This window comes from Abrus precatorius, unplaced genomic scaffold (assembly GCF_003935025.1).
Source record: "Abrus precatorius isolate BTA unplaced genomic scaffold, Abrus_2018 Scaffold10, whole genome shotgun sequence".
In the NCBI taxonomy this organism is placed as follows: domain Eukaryota; kingdom Viridiplantae; phylum Streptophyta; class Magnoliopsida; order Fabales; family Fabaceae; genus Abrus; species Abrus precatorius.
The window spans coordinates 35,422,410-35,436,075 of NW_020874292.1; the positions used below are offsets into that span (position 1 = coordinate 35,422,410).

Genomic DNA, 13,666 nt, shown 5'->3' on the forward strand with positions numbered 1-13,666 from the left:
GTTCGAGCGACCCCAAGAAATGTGCCTAGTGGGAAACCACCCATATGGATCAAATGAAAAAATTTTAAAATACTAACCCATCTCCTTGAATTATTGAGAAGAATCACATATATATCACCTAAATCAATTACCAATTCATTAATTAAATTAAAATAAAAAATATTTATTAATTAATTGAAATCATTTAATTATTAAAATTTAACAAAAACTATATTAATTAGTGACTAAATTGAAACCATTGATCTGGCAATTTGCTATGGATGTGTTTGTGTGCCGACTTTCAAGTGTCGGTCCAATTTACTGTACTATTTCCCCGTGCGGCACAGAAAAATAGTGATGTATATATATAGTTGAATTAATGTGTGGAAATGGATAGCACAATAAATAATTCATCTACTTCGAATTCACAGAGGTTGAAGCAACTTTGGCTGACTAATTATCTAGTTTCTATGCTTGCTTGCAAGCACGTGGAAGCTAGAAAAATAGCAAAGCTTGGACTGAAACATCCATCTTCCTTATATTTCAATTTTAGGTAGCAAGTAAGAATTTTGAAAGAGTAGCTAACTAGGCTCTTTAAATTCTCAACATTTGATTCAGCCTAACAGAGTAGATAAGGGAGATCAAATGTTCACAGTATGTGTAATCAAAATTGGCTGTGAAAACTGCTTTGAAGTGAGACCTTTGATACTAGAACGCAATGAACCAGGTACGCTTGATATAAATTACTAAATATTTCTACCTATTTGCCTGGGCACCGTGGTAGATAAATTTGCTTATCATCTAACATATGGATACATTCATCTAAAAGTTATTGATTAAATTGAAGGATATCGAATTAATATTAAAAAATGTTAGGTTGGTAAACCAAAGCTAGGAAACCTAAAATATTGACGGAAAAGTTACAACTATTACGAAATTATAGCTTTATAAATTAATTTATCATAACTACCTTTCCATCTTCTGAGATGTGATTTGGCAAACAAATGTAACCACTTTCCTTAATTAACAGTTAAAAAAAAATGATATACGATATTGGTTGGTGGACTAATCCTTGAATGATCAGATCCTACAAATTGCCGTCACTTACTCCAAGTTTAAAAAGCAAAATACCACTTGCACTTGTGTATCTGCATACCATTTTGTAAGGGAGGGGAATTAATTTATCTTTGGTAGAAACCGATATACTTAATTTTCCATTCGTAGTGATGCAATTTGATTGTGTTACATCAACCTCTGCGGTCTTAAATTGAATAAAAATAATAAGAGGCAACAAGGACAAGTTTTTCTTGTGAGCCCTCAAATGGACGGGGCATTACTACAACCCCATGTCTTATATGTCAAGGAATCCAAAGGTTCTAACAAGAAATGCAACCCCACGTCTCGGCATGCTTCCTTCTTACTAGGACCACAAAAGGGAGGCGAGGGGAAAACAACAATATTACATAATATATCACAATATAAAATTGATCCAAGATGAGCTACCTTCATGTTTACATTATCTGGAAATCCAAGTTTTTTAATTTGTTTGATTGAAAAGCAAGTCAATTTGAAATTTAATACGTCCATATGCATACGCCAACCATTTAGTTTGATTTGACCAAATAATAATAGCTATTAAAGGATCGTGCATCATTCTATAGTTTTTAGTGTAATTTTTATTATTTGAGTCAACTATAAGACCAGCCGGCTGAAGTTGATAGATTTGGCACATACTTCCAAATTAATGGTGCTTTTTTTGAGAGAAAAAATCACTCCAAACATACCACATTACATGTATCAACAAAATACGTTATCATTATTAAAAAAACGTACATTACATAATAGCCATTTTCAACATAAATTGTGAGTGCTGATTTGAGGTTGAGAGAAATTAAGAGGGAGGAACAGAAAGAGTAATGCCATATATTATGGGTCCCTTGAGTGATGCATTTATGATGTTGCTTTCTGAGTTCTCAACGGCTTTCTGATCCAAGCTTCAATGGCTTTGTAGGACCATCTCTCTCTCTCTCTCTCTCTGACCACAGAGAGAGAAAGGTTCACACTCTACAGGGATGGCCAACTAGCACAGTTGTGTTGTAGTTGTAATACAGCAATAGCAAAGCCAGGTCAATCCAATCACTAACTTACAATTGAGACATTGACATCCACACCCAGTTCTATGATATGTAGTTAATTAATATCTCCATTCACACACACACACACACACACCCACATATAAAAAACCTTTGTGATTGTCTTCTTACATATAATTTCACCCTACCCATTTCCCCTTTCTCTCTCTCTCTCTCTCTCTCCCTGACTCATACAGACAACACATATTAGTAGAACGAAACGTTATTATACTGTGTTGAACCTTATTTATGATCATAGATATAAAGGGTGCAATGATGGCATCTCAAACCAAGACCCTTCATCTCTTCTTCTTCTTCATGTGCTTATTATTAAGCTTTTCAAATATTTCATGCATTGTTGCTGTGCCAAAAGAGCAAGAGCAAGATCGAATCTTTGCTCTCCCGGGGCAGCCACCAGTGACATTTTCTCAGTTCTCTGGTTATGTCACGGTCAATGAGCAACATGGTCGAGCACTCTTTTACTGGTTCACTGAGGCCACCACTTCCCCAGAGAATAAACCTCTTGTTCTCTGGCTCAATGGAGGTTAGCTTTTTATGTTCTTATGTTAATTTTTGCATATTTAATTATTTATAGCTTTAATTCTTCCCACCTTACATGCTAGTTTCATTTCCTTTATATTCCTCTCTTTTTGGGGTTATATTGTTTTTGTGATCGCTCTTTGTGTACGTCCATCTAAGAGATAATTAGTACGGTTTACCCAGAATGGAAACATGTATGTAGAGCCTAATGAATGATGCATGTCTATGAAATACATATACCAATGTTTAGCTGTTTTCATGTGTCTAGAGCTTGAAAATTATGTTACTTTTCCTTAAACACTTTGAAACTTAGCACGAGTCAAATGTCTAATTCCATGCACACTAGCAGCTGAAAATTTTGACAGAGAAGGGTACCCCCGCTTCCCTCCACAGTGAGGGAGAGAGGAAGGGGATTGAAAACTGCATTTGATTGATTTGCACATGTTTATAAATGGTTAATTCTTACAAAATAATTGTAATTATTTTTCTAAAACATAAATTAAATCAAACACGTTCGAATAAAATATATTGATTTGGCAGCTGTTAGTGGTGAATAGTTATCTTACATAGAAAACAAAGAACAGTTGCTTCTTCCAATTGTTTGATACATTTGGACGAGATCTGATCTTTCGTATGAAATAATTAAGGATTTTGAATAGTTAATATTTGGTATAAGTATAGTCAAAATAATCTCACAAACTTGCACGGGGAGAAACAAAAAGGTGATTCTTAGAAAGGTTAGTTACAATATACTCAAAAAGGAAAAATCTAATATATGTTGTTATATGACGGCTAAAGCGAGTTATTACTCATAAAAAAAGGTGAGTTACTTCGTTTCACGAAAATATTAAAATAAAACCATGTTTCACATGAAAACTAAGCAACATAACTAATTATAAATTGTAGCCAATAGTATCATCATTGAACAATTAAGTACGAGCGACCAGATACAACTTTATCTGTGTGACCCGTGACTTTGTGCACTTGGTAAGCAATTTAACCAAAGAGAAATGATAGTCACATTAACATACATTTTGTTTCCGGGTCTTTACATATCATGACTTAGAAAAATCACCACCACACAAGCAGAAGTGAGGAATTACCATATATATGTGATAAATGAGAAGTGAAATAATTATAAATATTGTCTCGCCTACTAACTTGTGTCCTTTACAACATGGGTATTTCAATCCTAAAAATTCATTTATAATGCATATTTTTTTAAAAATTTCTTTGAAATCGATTTTAAATTACAGACAAACAAACTTGAAGTCAAAATTAACGAAATAGAACAATATTTTTCTTGTACCAACATTACTTTAAAATATTGATAAAAATGCTTGGTTAAGTAATTTTGAATGGTGAGATTTGAAATTTGAAAAAGATATTTTGACACTACTAAGTATTATTATAGAAATAAATGATAAATGTGCAGAGTGATATGACGAAAGGAAAAAATATATATAAATATAGAAATTGGAACAATTTACCATTATTTTGACATCATTAGCAGGGTATCCACATCTAGGCCATCCGTGTCCTATCCAAAAGATGGGGGGGCTAACACCATTGGCGCACTTGAGTTAATGTTAGTGTTGGCTGCTAAGGTACGCTAGGTCACCATCACTGATTCTGAGGTAAGAAAATGAGAACAAGTGGGTGCTGTTAAAACGTAGAAGAAGGAGTCTTATTCATTTCTACATAAGCAGAGGAAGAGACACTCACATGGGTCCTCGTGATGTCTGTGTCTGTATCTTTTTTGAATCTTATAATTATTATTCCTTCTATTCCCTGTTTAGAAGAAGTAAGAACTGTTTTGTGCTTAGATGCAAACAAAAGCAAAAGCTTCCTTACTACTTTTTCTTCTTTTTGGTATTAGTGGGGAGAGAAGAAAGAAAGAACAAAAGGGGAACGTAAAAGTGAACTAACTTTTGCACTTTGTCTCTCTTGAAAGATGCTCATTCCCCATTCACCCTTTCTTTCTCTGTTTGTCTCTTTCTGTTCAATCCAAGCACGCGTATTCAGATCCCAGAAAGGAGATAGTGGTTTTCATTCATGTCAATGCTTCACGTCTCCATCACATCTCTGTAGGAGGAAAAATTTTGCACTTTGTGTCTCTTATACTGCACTATATATCAAAATTTTAAAAGTTAAAAGAGAAAAACTATTTGAAAAAACAGAATTTTCTCAAGTAAAAGATATGTGATTTAAGTAAGAAAAGAATCTTATAATTCTGGATAGCATAAAAATCTCTCATGCATTAGAGCCTCCAACAAGGACCAACCGAAATGTTTGGCAACGTTAGGCGAAATTTAAGAAAACATTGTTGCAGGGTGTTCACTGCCGCATTCACATTCATTATATCAACTTCTCAAATCTGTCGAATACTATTAGTTTAAAATATCTCAACCATTAACAGTATACTAACGGTCTGATCCATATTTAGTATCAGCACTCTTAAAAATTTGTTTTCGCAGACTTCTGCATGGGTTTGATATCATTGTTAGATTAAAAAGTTCTAATACATTATTATTGATAGTTGTTAATGATAATTAATTATAACAAATATTTATTTATGTATGATGTGTCAATAATTTAATGTCCTAAAACCTAAATTAATCTTCATGATCACCACAAGAAAACAAATGTACATAAATAAATAGTTAGTGTTTGGTGTGTGGTGTAGGGCCTGGTTGTTCATCTGTGGCATACGGGGCATCAGAGGAAATTGGACCATTCCGTATAAACAAAAGTGGCTCTTCTCTATACCTCAACAAATATGCATGGAATAGAGGTTATCAATCAAAACAAAAGGGAGTTTCAAATTTTCTATTTTTTCACAATAGCCCAACACTTCTTATAGAAAAAGAATATCTGAAGAGAGTTTGATTATTATTATTTGAAATGGTCTTCAGAAGCAAATATCTTATTTGTTGAATCGCCTGCTGGTGTTGGTTTCTCATACACAAATACAAGTTCTGATCTGAACACTTCTGGAGACAAAAGGACAGGTAGAATTTGATGCGCTGTTGAAGTTTGTTGAGTAGTCCCATCCAATTTCATTACTATATTTGTAATTAATATGAAATTTCCAATTTTGTTGAAACAGCTCAGGATGCTCTTATTTTTCTAATAAGATGGATGGAGAGATTTCCACAGTATAAATATAGAGAGTTTTACATGGCAGGGGAGAGCTATGCAGGTATGTCATATCACCCACTAACAACACTGCATACTTTCTTGCAAACTGTTTGGTAAAATTAGGTTAAATTTCATAATTTATAAATTTACAAGTAGTTAATTGAATGCAACTGTTTAATAAAATTAGTTAAAATATATTAAATGATTCAACATAATATAATATTATATTAGTATAAACTTAAATATAAAATGAGGATAAAAATATTTAGAATTTATATTTATGTAGTTTAAAAGAATAAGAGTATAAATAAGATAAAATTATTGATAAATATAAGGTATAAATTAAATATTATTTTAATAAGTTTTTCAAAAGTTTTTAAAAGTTATAAGTTATTTCTATTTTGAAGTTACTAAATAATTGTACAATCTTATTTTCTAAAATATAAGTTATAAATTCGTGCTACCAAACATAGTCTTAGATTAATAAAATAAGTTTATAACTTATTTAAGAGTTTTAAACTATTAAATAACTTACTAAATAGAAAAGAGTTATAACTTTTATAAATTACTTTTGAAAAAAATTGTTGAAGTAATATTCACTTATAGTCACCGATAAGTGATCTCATTTTTACTTTTATCGTTTTAAACAAGTTACACAGGCTTACAAACTCTAAATTTCTCTTTTTTATTTAATTATAAATATTATATTAATATAACTGTATATCATTTTTAGTCATTTAATATATTTTAATTACTATTACTTAACATTTTTTATTTAATTAACTACCGTTATAGAGTTTCAGTTAACTTATCAACTATAAATTATATATTATAAATTTCTAATTAATTGTAAAATTATATATCAGCTAACATCCCATTCTATTTTCTTCTATTTAGGGCATTATGTCCCCCAGTTGGCTAAGAAAGTCCATGATTATAATAAAAATAATCCTCACATCCTTAATCTTAAAGGGTTCATTGTAAGTCCATTCTTATGACTCCACTATTTTTTATATATGTATTTTTCTCTCTAATTTCAAATATGTAACATTTAACTTGAAAACTATAGGTGGGGAATGCTGTGACTGATGACCACTATGATGGGGTTGGAACTGTCACATATTGGTGGAGCCACTCTATGATATCTGATCAATCATACAAATCTATCCTCAAATATTGCAATTTTTCTGAAAAGAAAACAACTAAAAAATGTGATGATGCAGTGAATTATGCGGTTAATAATGAATTTGGAAACATTGATCAGTACAGTATCTATACCCCTTCGTGCACAACATCACACAACGATACTTTGAGGCATGTTAGGTTCAAGAGTACAATTTTACATAGGATTTCTGGGTATGATCCGTGTACTGAAGATTATGCAGAGAAATACTACAATCGTCTTGATGTGCAGAAAGCAATGCATGCAAATGTTACGAACATTCCTTACAAATGGACTGCTTGCAGGTTTGCCTTTTTACTGTATTCAAGTAAAATATCACGTTGGTCTCTAAAATTATAAATATTAATTTAATTAATTCTTAAAATACAAATATGTCATTTAAATTTTTTAAATTATAAATTTAGTTCATTTTAATCCTTGTAATTATGATTTTGAGAACAACAATAAATGTTGTTTTATAAATTTTAAGATTAAAATGACAGTTACTTAATAATCTCAAGAACTAAAATCACACTTTTGTAATTTTAAAACTAATTTGATTGGTACTCGTAATTTTAGAGACTGATTTGATATATTACTCTACCGTGATAAGTATACAAAAAAAATAGACTATGCTTTAAAATAAAGGCATGGTTCAATTCATCCAGATTTCTTAAATGGGAAAACGTTTAACCTATGTGCTTTGCTTTGGTTGAACAGTGACGCGCTCAATAAAAATTGGAAGGATTCTGAGTTTTCTATGTTGCCCATTTACAAAGAGTTAATTGCAGCTGGTTTGAGAATCTGGGTTTTCAGGTATAGCTTAATTTCTAGAATTCCACATAAAATTGGAAAACGTTTTCTTTTTGGTGTAAACTGGAACACACAGAGTTTCGTAGTTAACAATAGTAACTAAGAAAAAAAAAATAGTAGTTAACAAAGTAATATATAGTTAATAAAATAAGGCTTATTTGATGACGTTTTAAAGTAGCAGACTAAAATAAAACAAAATAAAAGAAAAAAAATCAGAAGACCAAGCTGAAATAAAATATAAAATTAGAGACCCAAAATACTAATTTTCCATTAAATTAATGTCCAAGTTTACATTAAAATTATTTTTCAGAATTTTAATACGACCCTTACTATTATTTCTTCCATTTATGATAAGTGTATAAAACATTTAAGTAGGTAGAAATAAGGGAATAATTAAAAAGAAAATAATTAATATTATTTTAAACTCCAAAATAGACCGATAAATAGAAACAATCATATATCAAAAATGGGTTTAAAAAAATTGACTGGAATCAAATGAGAATATATTATAAATAATATTACCCATTAAGAATCAATGAACATGCAGCCATGCATGTTAAGAACCTATGATCCAAAACCCTATATGAAATTTGCTTGGATAATTATGGAGACAACCAGATCTTAATATAAAAAAAATACCATAATCATTGCCTTTTTTACAACGCAGTGGAGACACGGATTCAGTGGTTCCAGTAACTGCCACAAGGTTTTCTCTTAGCCATCTCAACCTCACCATCAAAACTCGTTGGTATCCATGGTACACGGGTGGCCAGGTACTTCCCAAATCTAATATCATGTTTTTTCTTTTTGCACCAACCCTTGTTTTTCAGCCACACCGTCATTTTTTTGTTAAAACAAAAATCCAACATGTATCAGTACATGTTTGGATACCAGTTAAAATAGCATGCACACATATTTCAAATCCATAAGCTACCTTGATTTATTACTTCTAAAAAATCAAGTCCATCACTTCCAGATGCGGGACCAAACATGCCATTAGTCCCTTTCAAAAATCAAATTCCAAAACCCACTTCCAAAATTTAATATTTGAAGGATGGTGTTAAAAGGAACCACTATCTAAAACCCATATTAAAAAGGCATTTCCAAAGCCCTGTTGATATCATCACAAGATTTTTTTCTTTTGGGTTTATATAGGTAGGTGGATGGACAGAGGTGTATGATGGACTAACTTTTACAACAGTAAGAGGAGCTGGGCATGAGGTACCATTGCTTCAGCCAGAGCGAGCTTACATACTTTTCAGGTCCTTTTTGGCAGGGAAACACCTACCAAAATCTTGACATGTTACCTGCTTTATTTCAACATTTCACCATATTATCTTTTGTGTAATTCAATTTAATTGGTGTTCATAATTCCCGCGGAATTGGTGGGTGGAGGCAACAGCCTGGCTAGAAAACAGCTATTATTTATTCATGTTAGTGTATGATTATTGAATTGTAAACAATGTGTTGTATTGCTCAATAGTGGATCAGCCAAGTGTAACTAACAAACATTGTTAGTCTAAAATTTCATCGCTGTATAATCTACAAAACGTTCTTATTACCGGTGTTGCAAAACTCATAAGAAATTTTTCATTTCCTTGCAAATGTGTGAAATCATCTTTATCCACAAAACCTCTATTGTAGTCTTAACAATATATTAGATTCTAATTCCGCACATCAAGGCCAAAAGTCTATATAATGAGATTTTGCATGGTTCTACCATGTACTGGATTCTAATACCTCGCCAAAGGTTTCTGTTTTCTTTAGTTTCAGCTAGTGATTCAACAACATTATGATGGCCCGGATTTTTCTCTCTTGTCAAAGACTGATAACTTGAGGCGTAGAACTGAATTTTCACCATTCAAACAAAAGTAGGGCAACAATAGAATGAAGGAAAAGAAAGTTCACCAGCATTTCAAATAACTCCAAGCTTACATTTCTGAATAACCAAAGATTCCAAATTCATTCATAGTAAATGAAGAAATAAGCCTATCTGCATGTTTGAGCAAAATTGAGGCCAGTGTCATAAGTCTAGCATAAAAGCATTCATCACTTCAGTCCGTCACTAAGTCCCGGCGGCATTCCTAAGCTCTGTGCAAGGTCATTCATCCTTTCCTTCATGGCCTACAAACATAAGCAATAGTATGGTTTTACCCTTTCAATAACTTCAATGCAAATGAACTTTTGTTCTTCCTCATTAAAATAGAGATTTTTACCAGGACACTCTTCTGGTGTGCCTCCTTGTAGGCCTCAGTGATTAAAAGTGAAAGTTTCTGCAACCCACAGATATAATAAATGATAGCTTATTATTGGCATTCATGACCATAGATATGCTATCTGCTCCTATACATAAAACTAGATCTATCATTCTCATGGGCCCTTGACCCATGTGTTTAGGATAAGGGGAAGAAGGAATGATTTTAGTAAGCAGTTTCAAACTAAAACATCATTCTTTGCATGCAAGAAAATTATAATAAAAATGAAGGAATCTTAACATGGTGTTTATCCCATTATTCTCCAACGGAAGAGCATAAAAACAATCGAGAATTCTTATTTGGTATCTTTGAGTATTTAGCATTTTAGATGTCCAATCCAGACTCCAGTTCCAACAAATGATTGTGCTATTGATATATAATCTGACAGAAAATAGTATATATAATCACAAGGTCACTGAATTGTTTACTCACTTCAGGTCCCAATTCCATAGCTGCCTCCGTAATTTCTGTTCTTACAGGTTGCTGGTTCCCAGACAACGTTACCTAAAAGTTATACTTCATTGAAAGTAAGTTAACAAAGGAAATCAAATGTACAAATTAACATATAGATATTGGTAATGTAATTAAACAATCATGATGAATAAAGCTATATAAAGCAAAGGAGATACTAAACATCAAACTCATACCTTTACTAACTCACCCTCACAATAACCATCAAACTCTGCTCTGCATAACAGAACAAACAACTCATTCAGAAATCACATAAATAAGGAAAACAGAAGTAAAAGCTGATTTTTGTTAATACAAGAGCCATACGATGCAAGTTCTTTCTGCACCCGTACTGCTTCAACTTGGACAACCATTTGAGCCTTCTTCACAGTCTCATAAAGATTTTGCATGTTTCCGAGAATTCCTGCCTAAAATGATTCCACAATAAAATGAAATTTGCCGATTATTAATATCATGCTAAGTCAATAAAATACACACAACCTACCAACAATAGAAAGCATTGTTATATTGTGAACATGACACAAGTAAATCCAAACAATTGACAACAACAACAACAACCAAGTCTTATCTTACTAGTCAAAATTGACTACATGGATCATGCGATACCATTGAGCTTGGTTAAAAACCAAAACCCACCAAAATGACCAAGTTGTGTGGGCACAAGACTAGGCTGTGCGCCCACACAAGTCAATTAGGATGAATTGATTCTTTTGTGTTGACACACAAGAATGGCTCGTGGTCACAATAGCAGTTAGGACAGCTCACCATATTCAGCCAAAGACAGTTGCTATATAAATTTGAGACATGATGCCAATGTTACCCAACACTGCTACAGTGGCAAGAACTGCCACAATTGAATACCCTGATGAATGCCCCAAATATGAAAGCAAAATAAACTGAAATTGTATGCTAATATGTTTATTTGGATAATAGCATAGTATAAATGAAGTCAGGTTAATATATACTGCTAATGTAGTTGAAATGCATAATTAGTAAATATTCAAAATAGGGTAGGTCCAGGGAATCTAAGCAATGGTTCACCTTATGGCTGATTGCTAAATAGATCTGTGAGTTGCCATGACAATCCTGATGGAAAAGGGACTATCCAACTTGAAACTGTGGCTGCAAGTTATTTATCTAATCTCTCTTAGCTTCCTCATAGGCATTCATTAACAGTGATTTGCATATAGCCATAGACCATCAGTCTAATCCAATTTACTCAATTATTTTTTGTTGGTGAGCTGTCATGTCATGAATGCTCTGCTTGTCTGATAATTCTCATTTCAATGATTCATTGCTCTCTCGACAAAAATAAGAAATATATATTACCAACTACAAGTTTAAACTAACTAGATATGATCAAACACAGAATCAAAATGAAACTTGTAATCTACAAAGCACAGACACTAAACATGCAGCATCATTTCTATTGGCATTACCCAAAAAAAAATCCTTCACAAACTTACGGTAGAACTAGTCATTTACAAGTACAACAAAAAACAGTTTTTTTTTTTTTTTTTCAAATTTTACTTGTTAGATGTTAGAGAGCAGTACAAATGTATGTATAGGACGTGTCCAACACCAGGACAGATCATCAAAATGAGGTGATGCGCCTTATGATTATGATGCTTTGGTCAAATAAATATGTGAAGGAGCAATACTTTGTTCGTTAACCATTACCTTGCATGTGAATGACATAAGTAATCCAATTAGAAAAATAATACAAAAGAAAATATGGGATCCTGTGGGTATACACAGCATAAACTGCATGAAAAACTAACTTAGCTAACCTTAGAAGGAGCATCATCACTCTTCTCATTATTGTCATTTTTCCCTCCAAACAGGGCATATAATTGGAAATATCTTTGGCCATGTCCAACTTTTCGACAACCACACTGAGATAATATCTTCGTGTCAACTATATTTGAACTGAAGTTTAGTTTACCTATTTAACAAAAACAAAGATGAGATGCTTTCGGACAACAATTCAATATTGTGAATCAAAAGCATATGTGGATTCAACTCAATCTTGCTCCTTACAATGTTAAAATTCATAGCTAAATTATAAAAGTAAGCATACAATTAACATGAAGGACAAATTTTTATTTACAAAGCTCTCAATTATTCACGATAAAATAAACCTCCTGATTTATCTAAATATGTTGAGAATAATTTCATTCCTCAAACTAATCTAAACCCAAAAACGAAGCAAGTAAAAATGAAGGAACATTGAGAGAGAAGGCAAAAAGTGGCGAACTTGATGGAGTTTGTGAGCACCCAAATGAAAATGAACGGAGGGAGAGAGACTTACAGAGAGAAGGGGTATGTTTTTTCCAGTCACTGAATCCGACAGCGTTTGACAAAGGACCAGTTAGAGAGGGTGTGGATGTCATTGGCTTCCACGAGAAGAGGATAAGAACAAATTCAAGTTTTGGTTTTGGTGGGTTTTGAAGGAAATGAAGAAGGATGAGAGTGATACTGTTATGCGTTGCGACTGGATAAAGATGATATTTTTTGGTTCAATCTATCCCAAGGGAAGAGTCGCATTGCACTGTCACTCCACCCTAGCCTTTTTGTTTGGGTATAAAATTAAGGAGAAGGATAAAAAGTTAAAATTATATTAAGGCTAATTAATCAAATATCTTCTATTGATTATTTGAAAAAAATTATATTTAATATTAATCATAAAAGTTTAACCATCATAAGTAAAGATTAGACTAAATGACAGAAAATAATACGTGTAATCTAGATAAAAAAATTTAAAAAGTTAAATATTTTTTACTTTGGTATTTCATTTGAGGGCTTAATTTTTTTAATAAATTTTAAATATATGTATTATATTTATCATCCATGATCTATCTTTCTATTTTAATTTAAAACAATCATTTTAATTTGTATAATTTTATTAAAAAATTTCAAAATTTATTATTATATTTTAACTTTACACAATAATGTAAAATTCTTTAGGACTGCTTAGTGTGCAAATCTTTTTTATTTCTTGAGAAATATATTTCTTGAGAATCAAAATTTTTGAGAATTTTGAAATTATGTTTGGTATGCTTTAAATATTTTTAAAAATAGTTATATTAATATTAGGTGTCAAATTTAAATATTTGTGTTACTTAATATTTGTTTTATAAAATATAAGATTACTTAATCTAATTATTGATTGA

General features: G+C 31.9%; 2 protein-coding genes across 3 annotated transcripts; one reads left to right on the forward strand and one right to left on the reverse strand.

The window, feature by feature from the left end:
* Positions 1-2,141: 2,141 nt before the first annotated feature.
* LOC113868096 (serine carboxypeptidase 24-like) lies at positions 2,142-9,177 on the forward strand. Of its 2 annotated transcripts, XM_027503665.1 has the most exons (9): positions 2,142-2,655; positions 5,338-5,445; positions 5,567-5,662; positions 5,761-5,853; positions 6,690-6,772; positions 6,862-7,259; positions 7,675-7,770; positions 8,435-8,540; positions 8,923-9,177. In XM_027503665.1, exons 1-9 carry the CDS (start codon positions 2,361-2,363, stop codon positions 9,064-9,066), a joined length of 1,419 nt encoding a protein of 472 aa, XP_027359466.1. In that variant the 5' UTR covers positions 2,142-2,360; the 3' UTR covers positions 9,067-9,177. The 2 variants fall into 2 exon arrangements, with proteins under 2 accessions (XP_027359466.1, XP_027359473.1); XM_027503672.1 differs by lacking the exons at positions 5,567-5,662; positions 5,761-5,853.
* Positions 9,178-9,586: 409 nt separating this feature from the next.
* On the reverse strand, positions 9,587-13,062 carry LOC113868164 (nucleoid-associated protein At4g30620, chloroplastic-like). The gene is made up of 7 exons (XM_027503751.1): positions 12,805-13,062; positions 12,284-12,438; positions 10,800-10,900; positions 10,670-10,709; positions 10,455-10,526; positions 9,984-10,040; positions 9,587-9,891 (listed from the first exon to the last, which is right to left on the reverse strand). Exons 1-7 carry the CDS (start codon positions 12,884-12,886, stop codon positions 9,817-9,819), a joined length of 582 nt encoding a protein of 193 aa, XP_027359552.1. The 5' UTR covers positions 12,887-13,062; the 3' UTR covers positions 9,587-9,816.
* Positions 13,063-13,666: the final 604 nt, after the last annotated feature.